This window comes from Lynx rufus, unplaced genomic scaffold, assembly GCF_022079265.1.
Source record: "Lynx rufus isolate CCGP_SWC_20201006 ecotype Redwood Valley unplaced genomic scaffold, mLynRuf1.p SCAF_22, whole genome shotgun sequence".
NCBI lineage: Eukaryota > Metazoa > Chordata > Mammalia > Carnivora > Felidae > Lynx > Lynx rufus.
Genome location: NW_025814837.1, coordinates 15,057,367 through 15,081,852, shown reverse-complemented (window position 1 = coordinate 15,081,852; position 24,486 = coordinate 15,057,367). Strand labels below are relative to the sequence as shown.

At 36.9% G+C, this 24,486-nt stretch overlaps 1 protein-coding gene across 1 annotated transcript in view; it reads left to right on the top strand.

Moving 5' to 3' along the window:
* TAF4B (TATA-box binding protein associated factor 4b) overlaps positions 1-24,486 on the top strand; it is a 126,164-nt gene that overhangs the window by 53,245 nt on the left and 48,433 nt on the right. The window contains exons 10-12 of the mRNA XM_047087040.1: positions 7,849-8,018; positions 13,031-13,161; positions 18,005-18,130. Of these exons, the coding sequence (XP_046942996.1) occupies positions 7,849-8,018; positions 13,031-13,161; positions 18,005-18,130 (427 nt within the window). The remainder of the gene's footprint in view (positions 1-7,848; positions 8,019-13,030; positions 13,162-18,004; positions 18,131-24,486) is intronic.

Below are 24,486 nucleotides of genomic sequence, written 5' to 3'. Positions count from 1 at the left end.
AGGGGAGGGGCAGAGAGAGGGGGAGAAAGGGAATTCCAAGAAAGCTCCGCGCTGTCAGCACAGATCCTGACATGGGGCTTGAACCCACAAATTGTGAGATCATGACCTGAGCCAAAATCAAGAGTTGGATGCTTAACCAGCTGAGCCACCCAGGTGCCCCCCAAAATATTTTATTTTTAACTAATCTCTGCACCTGACGTGGGGCTCAAACTTACAACCCTGGGATCAAGAGTCATATGTTCCACCAGCTGAGCCAACCAGGTGCTTCTACATACTCATTTTGATTTCTAATATGGTTCTAGTTTCTAATACAGTTTCATTCAAAATCTTATAATAGCTACAGTTTTCACCCAAGCTAGATAAGGGAATTGATGAATAGAGATGTGAACAAATTTGTTCAAGGTCATCCTTTTAATAACTGTCAGAACAGGGACTGAAACCTTGGTCTCTAACTCTAGAATTGGTACAGTTAGTTAATTAATTAATTATCTTGAGAAAGAGCACAAGAGCCAGCAAGAGCAGGGGAGAGATGGGGGGGGGGGGGTAGAGAATCTCAAAGCAGGCTCCATGGAGCCTGGAGGCTGACACTGGGCTCAGTCTCTGAATCTGACTGTCAGATCATGACCTTAACCAAAATCAAGAGTTGGACGCTTTACTGACTGAGCCACCCAGGTGCCCCAGTGCTCTTAATTTTATAACTCCGTAGTTTTCCAAGTGTGGTCCACAGAGTGTGTACCTCACAGACACCTAAGTATGTTTGTTTAAAAACAAACAAACAAACAAACAAACCAAAAAAACCCCTCTATAATAGACCCACTGAACATGAATTGTGGATGCTGAATGGGTGTGTATTTGATTGTGAGACCTGCATTTTGAACATACTCCTGGGTGGTTCTTAAAATCACTAAGGTTTGGGAAATCCTTCAGTATGTTACACTACATTTGAGTCAAAAGAGGAAAGACAAAAGGGATTTTCCATGAGAAAAATAACTTCACAGAGGCATGAAAGAGGAATAAATAGGGTGTTGTGTGAGTTTATGTGCTGGCTATGGTATAGAGGTTATGCTTGAGGGTGGTTAAAAAAAAAAAAGGATTGAAGGCAAAATTATTTTACCAGAGATTAGTAATCTAAGGGAAAAATTTGATCTTAAAGTAAATTTTTTCTTTATACTTTCTAAACAAATTTATTCTACTAAGTAATATATATATTTTGTACAATATTCAAAAGGAAAAAAGGATACACAATGGAAAAATATGGTTCTCCCTTGCTTCTTTTTCACTCTGCTACCCAGGTTCCCATTCTAGAGCCAACCACTGTTAGCAAATTCTTGTGTATTTTTCTGGATGTAATTTTCTCAAAATAGATGGTAGTATACAATACATCATGTTTTACATTTTGTTTTTTTACAACTTGGTAGTAATAAATCTTGGAGATTGTGCTATCCCAGTGTATATTCATTATGATTTGAGATTTTTATCAGTTACATAATGATGGTTACATAATAATGATAGTTAAGCTATTTCCAGTGTTTTGTACTAGGAAAACAAAGGTGCAGTGGCTATCATTTCACATAATTTCTAGAAAGAAGTGCTTATTCATTTTAAATTGTCAGATAATATCAAGTAAATCTCCACAGAGGTTAGCTTTACAAATTACGCTGAGCAGCAAAGCTTACAATAGCATATTTTCACATGTTCTGATGAACTTTATTAACAAGTTTTTGCCAGTCTAACAGGTGAAAGGTTATATCTTATATTTCTCTTATGAGTCGAACATCTTATTTTTGAGTCATTTTAAACTTTCTGTTAACTGAAAATTCTTGTGCTTTGTCCATTTTTCCATTGGATCGTAGGTTCTTTCCTTAGTTATTTGTAGGAGCTCTTTGTATATTAAACTAATTCCTTTTCCCATGATATGAATTACTTCCTTTAATCTTCAGTCTAATATGTAGGGATTGTTATTGTCTCCATTTTACTGACAGTGCAGGTCTAGAAAGATTGATTTGCTTTATTTCATACAGATAATAACTGGCAGTCAGGATTACACTATGGGCAGTTCGACTCCTCATTTTTACCCACTGTTCTTCTCAGTATATTGTAATAGATAAATAGCACACTGTTCTGAATGCATGGAAGTTTCCTCAACTATTTACCATTTACATACTACTCTGCTAAGAATGAGAGAGGTGATAAAAATAGTATATTTATTATACTTAATATATTTGTTGAATATAATCAATACAGTTAGTCTAGTAGGAGTTTAAGAGAAATAGGCTGATTTTTTTTGTATTTACAAAATAACCATATGTTCATTTATTTACCATTTATTGAATATTTACTATATGAAGCATAATCCTGGAAATGAAAGACACTTTCTGCCCTCATTCATAGGTTAATATGGGAGATAAGCAAGTAATCCAGTGCTTAAAATATGGTAGAGTAAGTGCTGTGGTGGAGTATGTAAAGACTACCTTGGAATATCCAAGCCCCCCTCCCAGACAAGTGGGGACGTGCTGTATTGCATTTCAGTAAAGTTATTAGTGTGTGTGTGGGGGGGGGGCTTAATACAGGTTATCCCTTGAAATATGCTGATTTTTAGAATAGGAAGCAGAGTAAAACCTACCATAACAGAGACAAAACATGCTCTCAGAAGTTAAAAAGTTGGAGCAATTGGACACATGCTTTTTTTTAAAGTATCAGTATTAGTATTTTATTAGCATAAAAACAAAGTAAAAACATAAAAACAAAAGTTTAAAACAAATTAAAGTGGCATTTCTAAACTACGCATTTGAAAAGGACTGGGATATAGCTAAGACTTTTGACAACTGAAAGATAATCAAAGAGGAGTTTGAAGACTAGAACTGGAAGTAGGGAATGTTCTGAGCAAGCCCAGAATCAGTATGAGCTGTGTGATAGTAATGGGAGGTAAGAGTGCTAAGTTAAGGTCATTACCTGGAAAACCTTGAATATCAAGTTAAGTTATTGGCAGCGTGAGAGATTTTTAAACAGGAGAGTAATATGATTCTCTCTACTTTAGAAGAATCAGTCTGGTGCTGGTATAGATCTTAAGAGGGTGGAAGAGATTTAAGAAGTCAGGCATAAGCAGTGGATAACTTTATCAAAAGCTGAAGAATTAGATCCGTTTTAGAAGCCAGATTGCAAGACATTAATGATAACTGGGTAATGCTTCTTTAATTTTTACATAGTAACTCATTACAACCCACAGAATCTTGAATTGGAAAGCTTTTTCTATTAAGGCATTATTAAATTTCCTTTTTGCATATCTTGAAAACAGAACAGATTATTTTTCATAGTACCTTCATAAAAAGACACTGCATTAGATCAGAAGACTTGAAGATATAGTTCAGAGAGTCTCATTTTCTTCTTCAGAATTAAAACCAAACCAAAATCACAACTGTGCTTCAACATCAAAGCCTTTAATACTGTCCTGGCCTATCTTAGCTTTATTGATAATGCTGTTACAGCATTGTGTTGTCTTTTCTTTCCATCAGTCTGCCTCCTGTCTTAGAGGAAGTGTTAAATGGCTTGGGTGCTATTTACTGTGGCACCTTTTCCTCTTCCCTCAGTAGGGGTCTTCCTCTCTATTGCTGCCGCCCTCGGTAACCATAGCAACTGACTGCTGTACTAGAGGGAGCTGTGTTCAGCTTGGGGCCAAATAGGAGGAGGAAAGGCAGGCATGAACAAATCTTATTGGGCAGTTAGTTCCTTGCTTATTTCAGAGGAGGGCTGCAAGAAGATTCTTAAAAACATGGGACGGTCTCCTCATTGATGAATTCTGTTCATTTTTAGTACTCTGGTAGTAAGTACTAGTAAGTACTGGTAGTAAGTATGCCTGGTACTGTTCTCTGCAGCCTGTGTGTGAGATTTCAACAGGGAGTATGCAGAAACCCCTTGGAAGCAAATTGCAGTTTATAGGGCCTGTGTACCTGACAAACATCTGAGATTGTAAGCATTCGGTGTTGTGTGCATGTGTGTAAAGACCTTGTTTTATATACCTTAAACAATTCTACTTTTTTAAATGTTATTTTTGAGAGAGACAGAGACAGTGTGAATGGTGTGGGGGGGGGGTGCAGAGAGGGAGAGAGGGAGACACAGAATCCGAAGCAGGCTCCAGACTCTGAGCTGTTAGCACAGAGCCCAAGGTGGGGCTTGAACTCAGGAACTGTGAGATCATGACTTGAGCCGAAGTTGGATGCTTAACAGACTGAGCCACCCAGGCCCCCCCTACCTTAAGCAATTCTGATTTTCTTTTTAAGGGAAGATTGATGTTATATGTCTAAACTTCATGTTTTCTATTTCCAGGTTTCTTTTCCTACATGTTTATTTACTATTTTTAAAATATCACTAATAATTTTTATTGGGTAATTCATGTACATAGTACAGCATTCAAAAGGTAGAAAAGAGTATACTGTGGTATAAAGTAAGTCTTTCCTATCCCTACTTCCCTGTTTTCCTCTCCAGAGAATTTCTCATTTATCTTTCCAGAGATATGTGAGGTTATACCCATATGTGTATGTGTGTGTGTATGTGTGTGTGTCTGCGTGTCTGTCTGTTTCCCAAGGGACAGTTTCTTCTCTACCTCTTTTTTTTTTTTTTTTTCCTGCTCCATAGTACTCCTTGGCAGTTGCTCTGTATCAGGTCAAAGAGGACTGCCTCATTCTTTTAAGTGGCTGAGAGGGACCTTTGAAAACACCTAATCTAAGTTACTCATTTAAAAAAAATTTTTTTTATTAATTTTTATTTTTTCATTTTTATTTATTTTTGAGAGAGGCAGAGACAGAGCATGAGCTGGGGAGGGGCAGAGAGAGAGGGAGACACAGAATCCAAAGCAGGCTCCAGGTTCTGAGCCATCAGCACAGAGCCTGACAAGGGGCTTGAACCCACAAGCTGTGAGATGATGACCTGAGCTGAAGTTGGATGCTCAACCGACTGAGCCACCCAGGCACCCCTAAGTTACTCATTTTTAAAGGAAGTTTGAGTCCTAGAGATGGTAAGTAACTGGTTGGGTTTCAATTTTAGAGTGAACTAGCTCTTCATTAATGTGTAGTTGGCCTTTTTTAAAAAAATAGATATTGTTTATTAAAGCAGGTTTAGGTTCACAGCAAAATTGTTCGGAAGATATAGAGAATTCCCCTAATCCCACACATGCATCACCTCCCTCATTATCAACATCTCCCACCATAGTGATCATTTGTCACAGTTGACAAACCTGCATTGGCCATCAGTATCCCTCAAAGTCCAAAATTTACATTACAGTTTGCTGTTGGTGTAGTACATCCTATGGGTTTTAACAAATGTATAATGATGTGTATCCAACATTATAGTATCATACAGAGTACTTTCACTGCCCTAAAAATTCTGTGTTCTGGCTATTCATCTCTCTCCTCGCTAAATCTCTGGCAACTGCCTGTCTTTTTAGTTTGCCTTTTCCAGAATGTCATATGGTTGGTATCATACGTTATGTACCCTTTTCAGATTGACTTTTTTCACTTAGTAATATGCATTTAAGTTTCCCTGTATGTCTTTTCATGGTGTGACATCTCAATTTTTTTAGCACTTAAAACTCCATTGTCTGGATATGCCACAATTTATTTATACATTTAGTTACTGAAGGACATCATGATTATTTCCAGGTTTTATCTGTTATCTTTGAAGCTGCTCTAAACATCTGTGTACAAGTTTTTGTGTGGACATAAGTTTCCAACTCCTTTGGGTAAATAGAAGTGTGGTTGTTGGACTGTACAATAAAAGTATGTTTAGTTCTGTAATACACTGCCAAATTGTCTTCCAGGGTGACTGTACCATTTGGCATTCCCACCAGCAGTGAATGCGAGTTCCTGTTGCTCCACATCCTCACCAGCATTTGATGTCAGTGTTTAGGATTTTGCCTTTTCAAACAGATGTTTAGTGTTATCTCATTTTAATGTATATTTCTCTGGTGAAAGGATGTGGAGCATCTTTTCATATGCTTCTTTGCTATCCGTACATCTTTGGTGAGGCATCTGTTAGGTCTTTGGCCCATTTTTTAATTGGTTTGTTTTATTATTGCTGAGTTTTAGGAGTTCTTTGTGTATTTTGGATAACAGTCCTTTATCTGATGCCTTTTACAAATATTTTCTCCCAGTTTGTTTAGCTTGTCTTTTCATTCCCTTGATATATCGGGTTTTTTGTTTGTTTTTTGCACTTTAAGGTAATCTTTACCCTCAACGTGAGGCTCAAACTCACAACCCCAAGATCAAGAACCACATGCTCTACTGACTGAGCCAGCCAGGTGCCTCTTGAGACCTGGGGTTTTTAGAAATATTTTTCACTCAGACCTTTTATTTTTTTATTTGGATCTTGGTCCATCTTTGGGTTTATGGTGTCTGCCATTCTTACACTTAAGATGTTTACATGTTTAGATGTTTCTGGAAACACTGTTTATGTAGGTGGCAAAATAATTCTTAGAACCATTTTTGGCATTCATACTTCTGACAATACCTCTGTGACATTTGATAAGGCGGACTGCAAGCATTTTTGTATAGTTTCTTTGTATTGCATGTTTTATTTTTCCCTTTGTAAAGACTCACCTCTGAATGTTAGGATTTTAAATCTGTTCAGATTATGAGACTATTGTTCTATCTCTCACTTTCAACTGCCGTGTCTAGCTTTCTTTTATTTAGTTGTTTTTGTTTTTTTTTTAATCTCTCATATATGTTTGAGCATCGTCTCTTTCCCCCTCACCCCTAAACGCTGCTTTTTAAAGTGGAACACCAGAGGCCTTCATTTCTTGAGTACTTGACAATTATAATTTATTTCCCTTTCCCATGCACAAATGCATTACCACAGGGAGTCTCATAATTTAAATCTATTGACGTGAGACCACATGATATACCATTTGGCCCATGCAATAAAGAGAAGCAACATCTTTTTTATATAATCATGTTTGTGTAAATTATGTTACGCGTTGATAGGTGAGTTATGATCGGTAACCTGCTTGTTATTACATACGGTGATAAGGATGCTGTGAGGGAATTTTCGTATTTCTTTTCTCTCTTCTCTACCCTTAAACAGATACGCTCATCTTAGCACTGTAGCCATGTAGCAATCCTATTAGATAAAAACAACTATTTAATTTTGCTGGTGCAATGCAAGGAGCTCAAACATATTTTGTGTTTTATATATATGTCATGTTAGTATGTGTGTGTGTGTATAATTTTATATCTTGTATGTAGACCTTTGCAGCCATTTGCTCGAGGATGTGGTTTAATGAATTTGGTTGGTACAGATGGAGCACACCAAAAGTCTCAGGCAGAAAATCAAAACTAGTTTTAACCATTTGGTTTCAGAATAGTTAGTCAAGAAAGCTTCTTTTCAAGGGTCTTTATGTGGGTACGGACCTTTGAGGACCAGGGGATTTCTCCTGCTCCTCAGTGGAACAGTAGAGTACACTGGGGAAATCAGAGGGCATTTAATCATCTTGGATGAAAACAAAGAAGTCTGTTTTCATTTCTTTGTCTCTTCATTTCAGGGCATTTGTGGATAACTTAGTTTAACTCCCAAGTCCCTCATTGACTAAACTGAAAGACAGAGAGATGGACACTAGGAGACACAGTTGCTTCTGATTCATCTTTCTGATTAAATATACACTAATGGTTAGACATATCAATTACTTTTAAAAGCTTCCAGGGAAAGATAGCTATTGTTCAGTTCTCTTGCTTGGATGAATTGAGAAATTAATGTCTGTAGTTATAAGGAAAGATCTGTAATTCTTTGCTCTCTTAAATCATTCATGTACAGATCGCCAACCACCACCACCACCAAAAAGCTATCTTTTTTTCCTCTTAGAGATGAAGATGACATCAATGATGTGGCTTCCATGGCAGGGGTCAACCTCAGTGAAGAAAATGCTTGCATCTTAGCAACAAACTCTGACTTGGTTGGCACACTTGTTCAGTCATGTAAAGATGAACCATTTCTTTTCATTGGAGCTCTACAAAAGAGAATTTTAGACATTGGTAAGTGCAGACTTATGATTGTTGACCTGAGAGTACCGTCTGTTCCAGGGAAAGTATTATCAAAAGAGACAGCCTGGGTTGGTGTTCCTGGAACTCTGAGGCTTAAATAAGGCTGTGGAAAGAATCAGGATTTCATGGGTGTTCTAGAAAGAGGCGTTTCATTTTAAGAACTACTAATGTAACTTAAATCATAACCTACTGTTTTGGGTTTAGATAATAGAAATTAATATTTTATTTATATTTCTTAGAAAAAGATGTGTGTATTTTTATGTGAATTTGTACACATGACATACATTTTTTTTTCTGTCCTGTTCCTTTCTTGGTTGGACTTAAGTACATATGTATACATGTGCATGCATACATTACAAGTTCATGTTTATGAAATACAGAAACTGCCAAATATTGTGGAACAGAAATACAGAAGTTGAGAGTAAGTCCCTTTTTTTTTTTTTTTTTTAAATCTCAACCCTGAAATTAAACTTGTTGCCCTAAAAGAACTAAATTAAAATACTAGGTGTCTTTCTGGGTCCAAAAGTAGCTATTAGATGGCTGCAGCGTGTAGAAGGAAATGGAAAAAATGTACCAGTTTTGTTCTGGAGCCACACAGCTTTTTTGTTGTTCTTTAATACCAAACTTGCAGTAATGTGAGAGACTGCACTCTCCCCATATTGACTGAGAAATGAGACAGTTTGGAGAGAGAATATTGCCTGTGAGTTATCTCATTTCTTGTGTCCTAACCCTGGGACTTTTTGGAGTCCCTTCTCCCATATCAAATTTGGGAGGTCAATACTAGTGACCTTTGAGTATACTTTAGTAAGAATCTTTATTATTATTACTTTTATTATTCTTATAATTATTAAATGTTTATACTTGAGAGAGAAAGAGAGAGAGAGAGAGAGAGAGAGAGAGGCAGAGGATCCAAAGCGGGCTCTGTGCTGACAGCAGACAGCCTGATGTGGGTGGGGCTCCATCCCATGAACCGCAGAACCATGACCCCAGCTGAAGTTGGATCCTTAACAGACTGAGCCACTCAGGCACCCCAAGAATCTTTATATTTTATATTGAAGCCCTAACACAAAAATCTGAAGGTTTCTGATTTCTGATTATACCCATAGTATTTTTTTTTTTTTTTTGAGGGAGACAGAACGAGTAGGAAAGAGGGAGAGAGAGAGGGAGAGAATCTTAAGCAGGCTCCATGCTCAGCACGGAGCCCAGTGTGGGACTGCATCCCATGACCCTGGGATCATGACCTGAGCTGAAATCAAAAGATGCTCAACCATCTGAGCCACCATGGTATTTTTAAAGACTACAAAGTACATTACTATTACATATTTTAAATCTGTTTTGCAAAATAATAAATGTTTGAGCTCCTGCACCTTTTTTTTTTAAATCTCTAATGTAACTTGGGTATGTTATCTTTCTTTTATTATGAAAAACTAGAATTTATAAGCAGTCCAAAAGTATAGGAATTCAGAAGAGCTCTTGTTAAAATGTTTGCTGTTTGCTTGCATTTTGTTTACCTTTTCTCCCTGCCCTCTCCTTCTCCTTTTCCTTCTTTCTTCCCTTTCCTTTATTTTTATTTTTATTTTTATTTATTTTTTAACTTTAGAGACAGAGCATGAGACAGGTGGGAAGGGGGCAAGATTCAGAAAGAGAGAGAGAAAGAAAATCTTAAGTATACTCCAAGCTCAGTGCTCAGTGTGAAGCTCAGAGACCTATGCAGGGCTTAATCCCATGTCCCTGGGATCGTGACCTGAGTTGAAATCAAGAGTCCGACACTCAGCTGACTGAGCCACCCAGATGCCGCGTTTTCCTTTCTTACCGTTTCAATTTCTTCTTTGCCTAAGTGTTGTGTACGGTATAGGAGCCAGTTCCTTAATTTTGGAAGACGCATTTTACCGTCCTGTGATGGCTTAGGAAACTTACTGGTATTGACTCCATGTAACTATATAATTATCTAGAGCTTTGGTAGAGTAGAAGTAGATACTTAGTTTTATTCGTTCCCACCCCACCCCCTAACAAATTTTGTTTTTAATTTGACTTAAACTTTGATTATATGATAGGAAAGTCTTTGGCATTGCAAGAACAGTTTGATCATTTAGGACAGGGATGGGCAATTTTTCTCTACAAAGGGTCAGATAGTAAATATTTGCCACTTTGTGGGCCATGTGGTTTGTATCACGGCTGCTCAACTCTGCTATTACATTGCAAGAGCAGCCTTAGAGAATATGTAAACAAATAGGCAAGACTGTATCCCTATCGAACTTCATATACAAAAAGAGATCAAATTTAACTTGCCAGCCTCTGTTTTCAAGAAGAATTCTGGGAACAGCTATTTGTATTTTCAGTCCTTAATAATCACAAATGTGTCACTTACTAGGATAGAAAATTGCAAAACTTCTTACTTCTGAATTACCTAAGCTTTTTAAAAAACAATAAAACTATAGAGTGAGTGGAATTATGTATTTCTAGGAATGTTTTCCATTTATAGTAAAATTCCATCTTTACAGAACAGATCAGAACCAGGACTATTCCTTAATAGTCCAAAGTTCCAGAGAATTTTTTTTGGAAGGTTTTTCTACTTAAATGTTAGGATAGTAAACATGCCAATGTTTTTCCTTTTTTTGTTAATTATCTAAATTAAATTACAGACATTCTATAAAATCACATAACAAGCTTTCAAGTACCAGCTAGATTTTTTTAATCAATTATGTTGATTTAAAGAGAGTGTTATATTTAAAAGTGGGAATTTTGGGGCGCCTGGGTGGCGCAGTCGGTTGAGCGTCCGACTTCAGCCAGGTCACGATCTCGCGGTCCGTGAGTTCGAGCCCCGCGTCAGGCTCTGGGCTGATGGCTCAGAGCCTGGAGCCTGTTTCCGATTCTGTGTCTCCCTCTCTCTCTGCCCCTTCCCCGTTCATGCTCTGTCTCTCTCTGTCCCACAAATAAATAAACGTTGAAAAAAAAATTTTTTTTTAAAAATAAAAAAAAAATAAAAGTGGGATTTTTTTTTTTTTTTTTTTAATTTTAGAGAGTGAGCACAAGTGGGGGAGAGGGGTTGAGGGGGAGAGAGGGAGGGAGGGAGGAAGAGAGGGAATCTTAAGCAAGGCTCCACATGCTCAGTGCAGAGTCTGACACAGGGCTCGGTCCCACAACTCTGGGATCGTGATCTGAGCTGAAATCAAGAGTTGGACGCTCAACCAACTGAGCCACCCAGGTGTTGTAACTTGGTAACTTTGTCATGTTTTATTATCAGTGGAGTAAAGATATTAGAACATTTGAGTGTTCGTTAAACCCTGGAATTGTCTGCAAATCCCCTCACTTGTTTATTTCTGATACTCTAAAACATGAATTTTATTTTTACATAGGATAAACGATTTTATAAATACATATAAAATTATTTTTGAAGTTTCCCTCCAAAACACTACATATTTCTATGTGTTCATTTTCTTTCCCTTAGTCATGAACTGACATGTCATCACCCATCTACCCATGTTTAGTTGCAACTTTAATCATTGGATGATTTTGAAGTTGTGTCCTTTATATAGAGGACCTCTGCTATTTATGTATGCTGACAGTTTTAGTAGAGTAGCTTTGGCTTTGTAGTGTTTTTTTCCCTGCTTGAATCTAAAATTGGCGATGAATTCAGTTTTGCTAGATAGCAACGAACCACATTTTGAAGGTTTGGCTTAGGAGAGGCTAAATAGTTTTATATCTTCTTCCTGTCTGCTTTGCTATAGCCTGCATTTTGGACCTTGAGCGCTTTTTTGGAGGTTCTAGTAAGGGAATGCAGCTACTCACATACCCCTGACCAAAGAATGGCCCTCCTCTATCCAGTTCTGTCAGTTCAAGGAACATGTAGCTTTGGGAGGGATGCACAAGGAACACTGAGAGAGGAAAGGGACTGCACCTTGGCAGCCAGATCAGCCACATCCACCCTGGTGATCAGATGTCACAGCCAGGTCGCCCTCACATCCTATAGCCTATACTTTGAAGTTTAACATTTATTATGAAATAGTGTTAAAGAATGAATATAAGATTTGTTGGCTTTTAATTAAAGCCTATCTTTGCTATTTTGCTGTACTCATTCACACCGGGAGTATTTAAGAGTATGTTTCAGATGAGAGTGCAAAAGCAAACTCTTATGTTTGTTAAAAATAAACACAATAGTACTATTAAAAACTCATTTAAATTAGCCAACCTAATTGGCTATATCTTTAGAATTAGGTCTCTGTTGGTACAGGTGGTTCACTGAGCTGAGGAATTATTATTCAAAAACTGATAAGATTGATTTATAAATGAGCCTTCTGCCTTTGGGTATGTGGTCCAAGTTGTTTTCTTGAATCTTTCTTCCTAGTTAGCAGAAAGAAGAATAGAAGTTTGGTTTATTTATGGAATGAGATAAAGTGAGAGAGAAATTATTCAAATGGAGGAGTGAAATGATGAGGTTTTGAATCTATTTCAACTTATAAATTAATTACCAAGCCAGTTTATCAGAACATGAGTTAAAGCAAAATAAGCATGTTTGGTAATGGACAAAAGGAATGTAGGTATGTCTTGTAGACAAGGCAGTAACAGAGACCCACAATCTGAATTCATTGAAATAAATGTCGTAAATTGTTAACAGTGTCAAACAGGGCAAAATGTAATTTTCTATTTTTTTAATTACTGAAATTAACAGAATACGGCACTAATTTCTGCAGTTACCATTTTCCTCCCTGAACACTAGACTTGATTTGTGTTCTTATTAACTTTGTCCTATAAATGACCTTGCAAGGAGAATGATTCTAGAGGCTAAGTGAAACAATGTCTATATTTTCTGAGGCTTCAGGCTAGGTTTTATTAATGTAATGTCTAAGATCTTTGAAGTTGTGACTTTACCAGGAAAATCATAATCTCCAAACCTTTATTCATAATGGGTATGACTTCCAGGGGGAACAGAATACCTGCTGTGCTAATTATTTCAATTATCAGCCACTACTAAAACACGTAATGGATTTTCTCTGCTTCCACAGGTAAAAAGCATGACATTACAGAACTTAACTCTGATGCTGTGAACTTGATCTCCCATGCAACACAGGAGCGATTACGAGGCCTTCTAGAAAAACTGACTACAATTGCTCAGCATCGAATGACAACATACAAGGTAAAGGAAATCGTTAAAGAAATACAGACTCTCCTCTTTCCTCTTTGTTGTGTTAAAGATAGTTTTTTGGTGTGGATTCATATTCTAAGTATATTTTTATAAAGGAAATGGTCAAGATGTAGTTCATACTGGTAGACAAAGTTTCATTCCTAATTTGCCTGATTTAGATATGCTTACATGACAAATAAAATAGAGTTTAAAATTGTGTCCAAAGCTTTTGTGTCAGTGTAGATTGAGATATGCATCCGTTCTGCCTCAGACTTCTACAGCTTTTGATTAGGAGGGAGAATGTGTTAGAATGGAATATTGGATAGCTGTGTTCTCTTCAGTGATCTGTAATCTGCTAGCATTGTTGTTCCTTTTTAATAAGTTAAATAATTGCATTGAGTGCTAATGCTGGTGCCGCTCATTATCATTATTGGCTGCTTTTTAAACAAATTAAATGCAAGGATAGCCTGTCTTGTCCCTTGTGGTATGAACCAAATCACTTGCCATCATGAAGATGAAAGCACTTGATTTATTTGCATTATGGTTTTGGTGGAGAGCAAATTTATTGGGTGGTGACGGATGAAAAAGAAAAAGATAACCTTTTCCTCCTATATCAAGAAATGTTGGCTAGATTTTGTGCAGCATGTGGGTTACCTTATGAGGTCTTGAGTTTGTGAGAATGGTCATTGTCACAATGTCTTTGCCATGGGTTAAAAGGAGCTCAGGGAAATATCAGTTACCACATCACTGGTAAGTTCCCTGGAGGAATCATTCTATTTTCTCTCCTTTCTGCTTTATTTAGAACTTTGGAAGAACTATTTATAGTTGTATAAATCTTTGTGAGAATTTGCTGGACCGACTTAAAAATATGTGATCATGAGGAGAAAAAGCTGTGGGGAAAAAAAACACTTTCACTATTTTTGTGTGTTTTTAGAATTTGTCCATTTCTTTTGGGCCTAATTTGTTAGCATATAGTTTTTTATAGTGTTCTCTTATAATCCTTTTTACTTCTGTAAGGTCAGCAGTAACGATCCCACTTTCATTTTTTAATTTTATTTCCTTAAAATATGAAATAGGTTATTGGTTTGAGATCTTCCTTTTTTTAATGTAGGCATTTACTGCTATAAATTTCCCTCTGAGCACTGCTTTCACTGCATTCTGTAAGTGTAATGTTCCAATGTTGGAACATTGTGTTTTTGTTTTCATTTATCTCTAAGTATTTTCTGATTTCCTTTGAGATTTCTTTGATCAGATGGTTGTTTGAGAGTATGCTGTTGAGTTGCCACATATTTGTGAAATTTTTAATTTCTGTTTTATTGTTGATTTCTAGCTTCATTCCGTATGGGCAGAGGAGATTGTGTGAGTCAATCATTTAAAATTTATTTAGGCTTATTGTGTGGCCTAACGTAGGATCTGTCTTAGAGAATATTCGATGCACACTTGAGCAGAATGCGTATTCTGTTTTTGGGGGGAGTATTCATAAATGTCTGGTAGATCTAGTTGGTTTATAATGTTAAGTCCTCTATTTCCTTATTGATCTTTGTCTAGGAATTCTACCCATTATTGAAAGGGAGGTATTGAAGACTTCAGTTGTTATTGTAGACCCCTATTTCTGTTTTTAGTTCTGTCATTTGCTTCATAAATTTAGGGACTCTGTTGTCTGGTATGTATATCTTCTTGATGAATTGACTCTTTTGTCAACATATCATGTCCTTGTTTATGTCTTTTAACAATTGTTGACTTAAAGTTTATCTTACCTGGTATCAGTATAGCCACACCTGCTTTCTTTGGTTATTATTTGCATGAAATCTTTTTTCCATCTTTTCGCTTTCAGTCTGTTCATATGCTTTCATCTAAAGTGAATCTCTTGTAAGGCAGCTTGTTGGTTTGGATAATGTTAGTCTCTACCTTTTGATTGGGGAGTTTAATCCATTTACATTTAAAGTGATTACTCATAAGGAGGAACTTATGATATTTGACTATTTTTCTGTATGCATTGTAGCTTTTTTTAAATTCCTTATCTGTTATTACTACCTCTTTGGTTTGATTTTTGTTGTTGTTGTGTACTATTTTGATACCCTTCTCGTTTCCTGTTGTGTATGTATTTTTAGATATTTTATTGACGGCTACCTTGGGTATTACAATTAACATCCTAAATTTGTAATAATCTAATTTGACCTATATCAGTTTACCTTTAATACTGGGATGTGGGGAAAATAGTCTTTCTTTTTGGCTTTTTACTGTCACTTTTAAAAGTCTTCAAAATTTTTCCAGCCTGGATTATCCCCTATTCCCACCTCAGTCACTGAACTGTTTCAGAGATATATGAGTACACTTTTATTTATAGTGGGCAGTTTCTATATAAAACATAATGGTATAATTTAGTATGGAATAGAATATTTCCATGTAATGTTTATTATTCTGTCATCCAAGTCACTGTTCTGTGTTCCAGTCTTCAGATGGAATTCTTCTGTTGTATATTAATAGCATATGTTCTAAGGATTTTGTTGCCCAAGGCAAAATGGATAATATCTACCCCACCTGGAACCTCAGTAACTTAGCTTAAAGCTAACACTTCCTTAACCATAACCTAATTGATTTTCCCCTGCTTGCCTTTCCCCACACTCATTACTTAGTGCAACTAATGCCACTGTCTGAATTTGTACTACATTATCATCCTTCTTTAAACAGAAGTAATAATCATTTAGTTACATTTGGATCTAGTTCAAAATTATATTTGTTTTGTAGACTTTGATCTTATAATAATCATTGTGTCACAGATTTAGCTCTGTCCTTACATTTTAGTTCATCCCTGATAGGATTTATTTTTATCTGTACAGTGTGGGAATTTTTACCCTATGAATTTCACAAAAACAAGCTTACTTTTATTAAAAGCAAAATCCCACCATCTCTTTTCATTTGACATCCATCTACTTTTGGTAATCTTTCACATGTTTAGATATAATTATCTAATTAATCATAGTCCATAAACTGAGATTTAAGTAAAGAAGTAGAAAGTGACACATGTGACACAGAGCTTTTGATGTTGCTGCCAGGTGTTTTCCAGCCGAAGATAGTCTTCTGCACGCCAGTGGTCACGGAGAAGCTTCAGTGTTTTCTAGTTGAAAGGGGCTTTGTGCTTCCTTTAGATGGGATAATAATAATGGTTTTATCATTTGGTCTGAGTCCTTATATTTTCATTGTTAAACCACCCTATTCAACCTAACATAAAGACTTGGGTTAGGCCTGTGTGGTAGACAGGAAGCAACGTGGTAAGATGGGGTTACTGTTGTTTAAATAAGTTTGGGGAATCAATAGGAATAGGGGAGACACTCATTTGCTTAGCATCTGTAAGAATAAAGGAAGGATGCATTAAACCAGAGGCAGTTGTATCTAAATTGGGAGAAGAAGAAGGGGTCTTAGCATGGGGATGAGATTGGGTTAAATTTTAGAAAGTCTGTGTTTCTTTTTAATTTAGTGTTTGTTGTCCTTTTAAAATTAAATTAAGTCAGTAAACTATCCCCAGAGTATCTGAGCACAAAAATGGTAAAGATGAAGTATTTAAGAAACCACTGGTTATTATGTTTATGCCTCATGGTTGGCCTATAATGTATTCCATATTCTATCTTGTGTTATTTAACTTTAAAAGCATTTGAGAATTCATTTTGTATTAAACATGAACTAAAATAAGTAGCACTAATACATCCTTGTTCGTTATACTACGGTAATACTCTTTTGATCTAGTTAAATACCAACAATAAAAATTTAATTTAGAAAGAATCTTGGGCATATGAAATCTCTTGGTCCCAGTTAATTGAATCAACCATAAGCATGGGATAAAACAAAGATGGGCTTGGTGCTATACCTGTGATTTCCAAGCCAGGCACTGACTGTTAGACTAAATGTTTAAAAACTTTAAGTTTTCCTCTTATACAGTCTCCCACAGTCTCTGTCCCATATTTTGGGTGTCTGATTTACTGAGATGACTAGATGGCAGGATATCTTAAATGCTGATTGGGAAGATTGCATCCGCCAATCCCCATCTTAGGTGTATTAGAAAGATAGATGAAGAAAATTTTAAAAATATTTAGATTGGAAAGCACTGTCTTACACTCTAGAATATCAAAATAAATAAAGCAGTGTAAATTTTATCATTTTATGGAGCAAATTAAGACAAGTAATTATACTTCTCTGTTATGGCTCTCATTTATAAATTATCTACTTACTTTCTTTGACTTTAGTTTCTGTCCAAGTTCATAGCTTAAAGAAGTCCTCAAAACAAGGTTTAGGATATTAAATGTTTGCCATTTCATCTTATGTTCTATTTTGATTGAAGTTGTACTCACTTGTCAAGGTTAGACCAATCCAGCAATGGAAATGGGGGTGGTAACTTTCATCTTTGATGTATTTTTTAGTGAAGTGATTGTTTTTTTGTTTGGGATTTTTTTGTTTGGTTTTGATTTTGTCTTTGACAGGCCTGAGATTTCATTAAACATAGTAAGGTCTGCAGAGATGGGACAATAATTTAACTAAACAGATTTTAGATTATAGGTACATGCTTTCTACTTCTTGCTTTCTACTTCCTATTGTTAGGATTTGCTTGGCTTAATTCTCTTTTCTTCCCCCTTGCGGCTTTCTAGGAAAGCTCTGAAATTTGAATGCTTAATAACCTCTCAACTTTCAAGGATGACTAAGGTTTTTTTGTTGTTTGTATTATCAGAAATACAAATATTACATCTTGAAAATTTAGCTCCCTGTGTATGTTGGTATTATTGTCTTTAGCTGATTTATTAAACCTCATGTAGAATGTGTTGCCTAAGGATCATTAGGAATCTTTTTTTTTCTTTTTTTCCAGGCAAGTGAAAATTACATCCTGTCTAGTGATACCAGATCACAGCTCAAATTTCTTGAAAAGCTAGATCAATTGGAGAAGCAGAGAAAGGATTTAGAAGAAAGAGAAATGCTACTTAGGGTAGCCAAGGTAAGAGCCTACATGATTTATGATTGAATGTGGCCTGGCAAGGAGGTCAGAATTGGCTTTATTGTTGGTTGACTGTCTTGTTTTTATTAAGCTTTGAGATTTCTCTGAAGGATTTCTTGAAATGAGATTACTAATAAAGTCTCTCACAGCCAGGATAGTGTCATACAGTGACTGTCAGCTAATTTAGCTTAATGAGATATAATCTTTTATCTCCTCATTCTCAATTCCTGTGTGCCTAGGATCATACCTACTACCCTTAAGTAAAAATGTTTTTTAAAAATGCTCAAGGTCTTTTTAGGGATATAATTTGATATGTGCCAAGTTGAATCTGAGAGAGGAAAATTTGGAAATTTATGGGTAAAATTAGGATTAATTAGGATTATATGGAGCAAAATATAGCATGGGCAGAAATGGGTTAGAGAATGAAAGAACAGGTAAGAAGAAAAGTATTTATCTTATAAATATATATAACTATATTTATTTCCTTTCTTCTTTATTGAAACATTTTCCTGAACTGTTAGTGCCTGATGGCCTGAAAGCCGGTTCTACCGTGGTTTGCATTTTGTTGCTTCACATTTCCTTGTAGTCCTAGGGCCTTTGCATGTAGTCATAAAGGTTGGGCACTAGACTTATTTTTTGTTTTAAACACCTTAGTTTTAATTTTTAGTGTTATTGTCAGTCTCCCATATCAGAGTATTTGTTCCTAATCACATACGAATCACCTTTTTAAAAATTAATTTATTTTGCAGTATTTCATACTTACCAGGAAAGTTGCTGTACTGTACAAAGAATCCTCCTCTCCTTTTCTCAGATGCTCCCCATTTTTAACATTTTACCGCATTTTCTCCATCTCTATCCTTTCTGCACACACACACACACACACACACACACACACACTATCATTATTCTCTTTCATTCCTTTGTCATTCTTTCTTTGAATTCAGAGGTGTTTTTTTTGTTTGTTTTGTTTTTTTTTTTAGTATTTACAAGTAGTGCAATTATCTCTAATTAGCCTTTCTCTGAACCTTTTGAAAGCAGGCTTCAGCCATGATGTCCCATCACTGCTAAACATTCTAGCATGTATTTGTGAAAACAGGACATTCTGCTGTATAACCCTCCAAATCAGGCTGTGAACAATGTAACACTGCCATGTAATCCACAGACCCCATTCAGATTTCACCAGCTGTCTCGGCTCATTCTCCTTTTCCTCCATAGTTTATTCTTCCATTCAGCAATATGTGTTTTATTTGTTGCCCTCTCTTTTTCAGACTCCTTCAGTTAGATTTCTGACTTTCTCCCTCATGTCTTTGACAAGTTTCAGGAGTATAGGCCTTACCATCTATAGGGTGACTAATAATTCCTGGGTTCATCTGATATTTCCTCATGTCTTAGGTCATGAATTCTTGGCAGGAATATATACATTCTTCCCAGCTGATTATCTCAAAAGGCAACCTTGATCACCCAGTTGTGTGGGTGCCTGTCAATTCTCTTCATTTTAAATTTGCCACTTTCCCTTTTCTAATCAGTTTTTCGTAGGAAGACATTCCAGGATTATATCAGTATCCCCTTCCTCATCAAACCTCTGTATATCCACTTTAGCACCCATAGATGGTGTCTACCTGAATCAGTCATTTCTATGATGGGCACAACTTATAAATACGCAAATAGTGATTTTTAAATTCTCATCCTCTTCTACGTTTATTAGCATTGTACTATGTGGAAGAGCTTTCCTTTCTCTTTTATTCATTTGTTCATGCATGCATTCATTGATATCCGTATGGGCTCTTGGATTTCTGTGTGATTCAACAGGTTGTAATCCATTACTATTAATTATTATTTTGATGCTCAAATTCCTCCTGAGTGGGAGACCCTTCCAGCTGGCACTTTTCTCTGTTACTCATGTTTCCCATCATTCCCTGAGCTTGTCCTTACTTTCTGACACAAGATGTTCCAGGCCCAGCTTTTGCTTGTCCTTCCTCAGCCCTGGAATCAGCCATTTCCCCTAAAGAATCTTGTGTCTTTTTAGTTGAGGATGTTGTCCAGAAACCAAGAGTAGAGCTTACAGTGTGCTCATTGCTAATGGGGTGTCATCACATGTAGGCCCTGTCAAGTGGACACATCTAGGAAACATACGTATGACGTATATGTATGTACCCATGTATCTATATATACACAAACATACATTTGTAACTATTTGTGTGTATATGTTCTAAAACCATAATTTATATGGATACCTCCGACTCCAATATCTTAGGACTTTTTCTAGCCTAAACCTTTCCATGTTTATAAATACTTTCTCCTTAGTCAGATACTTGACTCTTGTTATCCTCAATTTATTTTCTTATGTGCTCAATTTACTTACTTGCTCCGTGTAACTAATCTCCAAAACAGCCATGCTGGCTGCCTTCTCTGTCTGCTACCACTGTTTCCCCTGCCTTCATTTCATTGCCTGTGTAATTAGTAGCCATACTCACTGGCCATGCCTTGGTTGGTCTCCCCAGCCCTTCATCACCCCGCATTCTTGGCCACTGGTCTGTAACTTCATGTCCCCAACCCTCACAAGGAAGTGGTGCACCACAACCTTATCACTGTGCTGTTTCTCACTGCCTCAGTCCCCATGCTGACCCCTCTTGAGCTGGGAAGGACAGCTGGGGCAGGAAGATGCTCTTCCTTGAGCTGTCAAGTATTATAAGCAAGCACACAGTCAATGTGATGAGGTGGTTTATTCATATTTTATTTCCAATTACTGTGCTGTAAACAAAGTCATAAACTATTAAATACTTGTTTAGTTATTATTGGATATAATATAGTCTCATTCTCTCTTGGTTTTTCTTCCCTTGCCAGACTTCTAAATATTAGAGTATCCCAGGTTTTATGATTTTCCTCCCCACTCAAAATACCTTTTACTCTTAATAGGTTTTCCTAACATAGTAAACAACACAATTGTTTTCCTTGATGTTCAAACCAGAAAACTTAGGAGTCACCTTTAACTCCTTTTCCTCTCCCTACATCCAGTTTACTTCCTGTTCTGTTTCCCAGATGTAGTCTTCATCGTCTCTTTATCACCAGTGTCACCTCTCTGGTCTAAGTCATCTTTCACTTGGACTTTTGTAATGTCTCCTAACTGATCTTGTTTTCCTTTTACAATCTGTTTTTCATACTCTTGTCAGAATAGTGTTTTCATAACAAATCATGTGTGCCTCTATTACTTGAAAACCTCAGTGACTTCCTCTTGCATTTAAAATAAAATCCAAACTTCTTACCAGATCTTAAAAGGTACCCACCTCCCTCTCTGAGCTCATTCCTATCCCTCCCTTCTTCACTTGTTTTGCTCCGGTCTTGCTGACCTTCTTTGAGGGTGCCAAGTGTGCATCTTAGCTAATTAGGCATCTAAACCTGAAAGTTGAGTTCCTGTGTCCTACATCTGCTCTGGTCTTCATCCTCTCAGAAAGTTGGAATTCTCACCCTTCCAGTTGCTTAGACTAGAATCCTAGGAAATCATCCTTAATTCTCTTTACTTCACACCCTATATCCAGTCCATCAATAAATCTGCCTCAAATATATTTCAACCTGATCATTTATCATCATCTTCTCTGTTATGACACTAGTCCAAGCTGCCCTTCTCTTTTTCTAAAACAATGGTTGCTTTAGGGGCACCTTGGTGGCTCATTTGGTTGAATGTCCAACTCTTGGTTTCGTCTCAGGTCATGATCTCACAGTTTTGTGAGTTCGAGCCCCACATCGGGCTCTGTGCTGATCAGCACAGAGCCTGCTTGGGATATTCTCTCTCTCTCTCTCTCTCTCTCCCTCCCTCCCTCCCTCCCTCCCTCCCCCTCTCCCCGACTCCCTCGGTCTCTGTCTCTCTCAATAAATAAATAAACCTAAAAAAAAAAACAATGGTTGTTTTAGAGTAGTCTCCTCCATTGTTCTGTGTGCCTGTACCTCCAACCTTGGGTCCCTACGGTTCTGCATCCACTGCATAGCAGCCCGAGTGATCTAAGGTGTTGTATCAGTGGCATCTCACTCCTGTGCTCCAAGCCCTATAATGGCTTTTTCTTATAACTAGAATTAAACCCCAACTCCTTTTCATGGCCTGTGTGGTCTCCAATCCATCTCTTTCAACTTTTCTCTATGTTCTAGCTACCTGGGCCTTCTTTCTTTACTTAATTTTTAAAGTTTGTTTATTTATTTTGAGAAAGAGAGCACACAATGCACGAGCTTGTGAGTAGGGGAGGGGCAGAGAGAGGGAGAGAGGGAATCTCAAGCAGGCTCCACACTGTCAGCTCTAAGCCTGACATAGAGCTCATGAGATCATGACCTGAGACAAAATCAAGAGTCGGATGCTCAACTGACTGAGCCACCCAGGCACTCCTCTTTTACCAAGCTTATTCCATTTTAAGTCTTTTGCAATGACTGCGCCTTTTGCTTGGCGTATTCTTCCCCCATATCTTTGCATGGCCGCCTCCTTCTTGTCATTCCGATCTCTACTCAAATATCACTTCTTTCAGATGTGTTTTCTCCCTTCCTAGCTAAAGAAGTACTACCCCCCCACACACTCCTTCCTCTATTACATATTTTATTTTATTTTTATTTTTATTTGAGAGAGAGGGCAGGGTAGAGGAGGTGGGGGAGAGAGAGAATGTTAAGCAGGCTCCATGCTCATCACAGAGCCTGCTTAACAGAACTTGACCCCATGACCCTGGGATCGTGACCTGAGCCAAAATCAAGAGTTGGATGGCCACCTGACTGAGCTGTGCAGGTGCCCCCAATTTTATTTTCTTTAATATAACTTATCACTATCAGTAATTTTTTTTTATTTTCCCCATCATAAATGCTTTACAAATCATAACTGTATTTAATTTTTATAAAATTTATTGTTTTATTATTTTCTTAAATATAAGTCTCTTGAAAGCAGGACTTCATCTTGTTATTTCATTTCTGTATCTCCAGGCTCAAAATAGGCACATAGAGTAGAATTTATACTATGAATAATCATTAAATACTGTTTGACTGACAAAGACTTGCTACTCAAATGTACCCATTTCATACTGGGGCAAAAATTATATACTCACAAATATATAAACACATATATATGTACATACACACGTTTTTATATAAGTGCATATATACACACTGCTTGTCTCTTAATATAAGTGGAATAATAAGGATTTTATCTTAGTTGGGGCTGAAGTGAAGTTGTTTTAACAGATAGGGGACGGGGCGCCTGGGTAGCTCAGTCGGTTGGGTGTCTGACTTCAGATCAGGTCATGATCTCATAGTGCATGGGTTCGGGCTCCTCAATGGGTTCTGTGCTGACAGCTCAGAGCCTGGAGCCTGCTTCAGATTCTGTGTCTCCCTCTCTCTCTCTGCCCTTCTGCTCATATACTGTCTCTGTCTCTCAAAAATATATAATCATTTTTTATTTTTTTTTTTAATTTTTTTTTCAACGTTTTTATTTTATTTTTGGGACAGACAGAGACAGAGCATGAATTGGGGAGGGGCAGAGAGAGAGGGAGACACAGAATCGGAAACAGGCTCCAGGCTCCGAGCCATCAGCCCAGAGCCTGACGCGGGGCTCGAACTCACGGACCGCGAGATCGTGACCTGGCTGAAGTCGGACGCTTAACCGACTGCGCCACCCAGGCGCCCCTATAATCATTTTTTAAAAAGTTTAATAGAAAGGGGACAAAATGAAGAAGAAAATTATTAGCTTTGGTGGAGTCTTATGTGGTATTTAATTAAGGTGTTTAAAATTACAAGGCACTTTTAAATCTAAACGGTTTCTTTCTTTCCTTAACAAAAATACCAATAAATCAGTAAAATGTATCCAGTAAATTTAGTAAATAAGAAAATACCTTTAGCTTTTATTTTGTTAGCTACCTTTAGGTAGCTGATGTTCCATTTCATAGAACAAATATTCAGATTTATAAGGAGTTAGATAACTTTGTTACAGAAAAAAGAATACTCTGCAGCATATTTTTCAGTGGACAAATGTTCATAGTTTCAGAAATGAAGTTCCTTACTGTTGGTTTCATCATAGTATTGCATACAGAAGATAGTTTTCTCCTTACAGCAATCCTGTAAGATTATTCATTTTTGGAATGTTGAACTGAATCAGTATGGAAAGGAATATTTAATAAACATTTAGTGGGCATTTAATTGTGCACAGCATTCAAGTAAGTGCTGTGGAGGACCCAGAGATGACAAGATACTCTAATGAAAACACTGGGGTGTATTTCCTACTTAATTTTTTAAAATTCTACTTTTAAAGAGATAGTGATTTGGTTCAAAGTCCATCAGGTTCCTGATTTTATGTGATTTATTTTTAAGTTTTTATTTTAATTCCAGTTAATTAG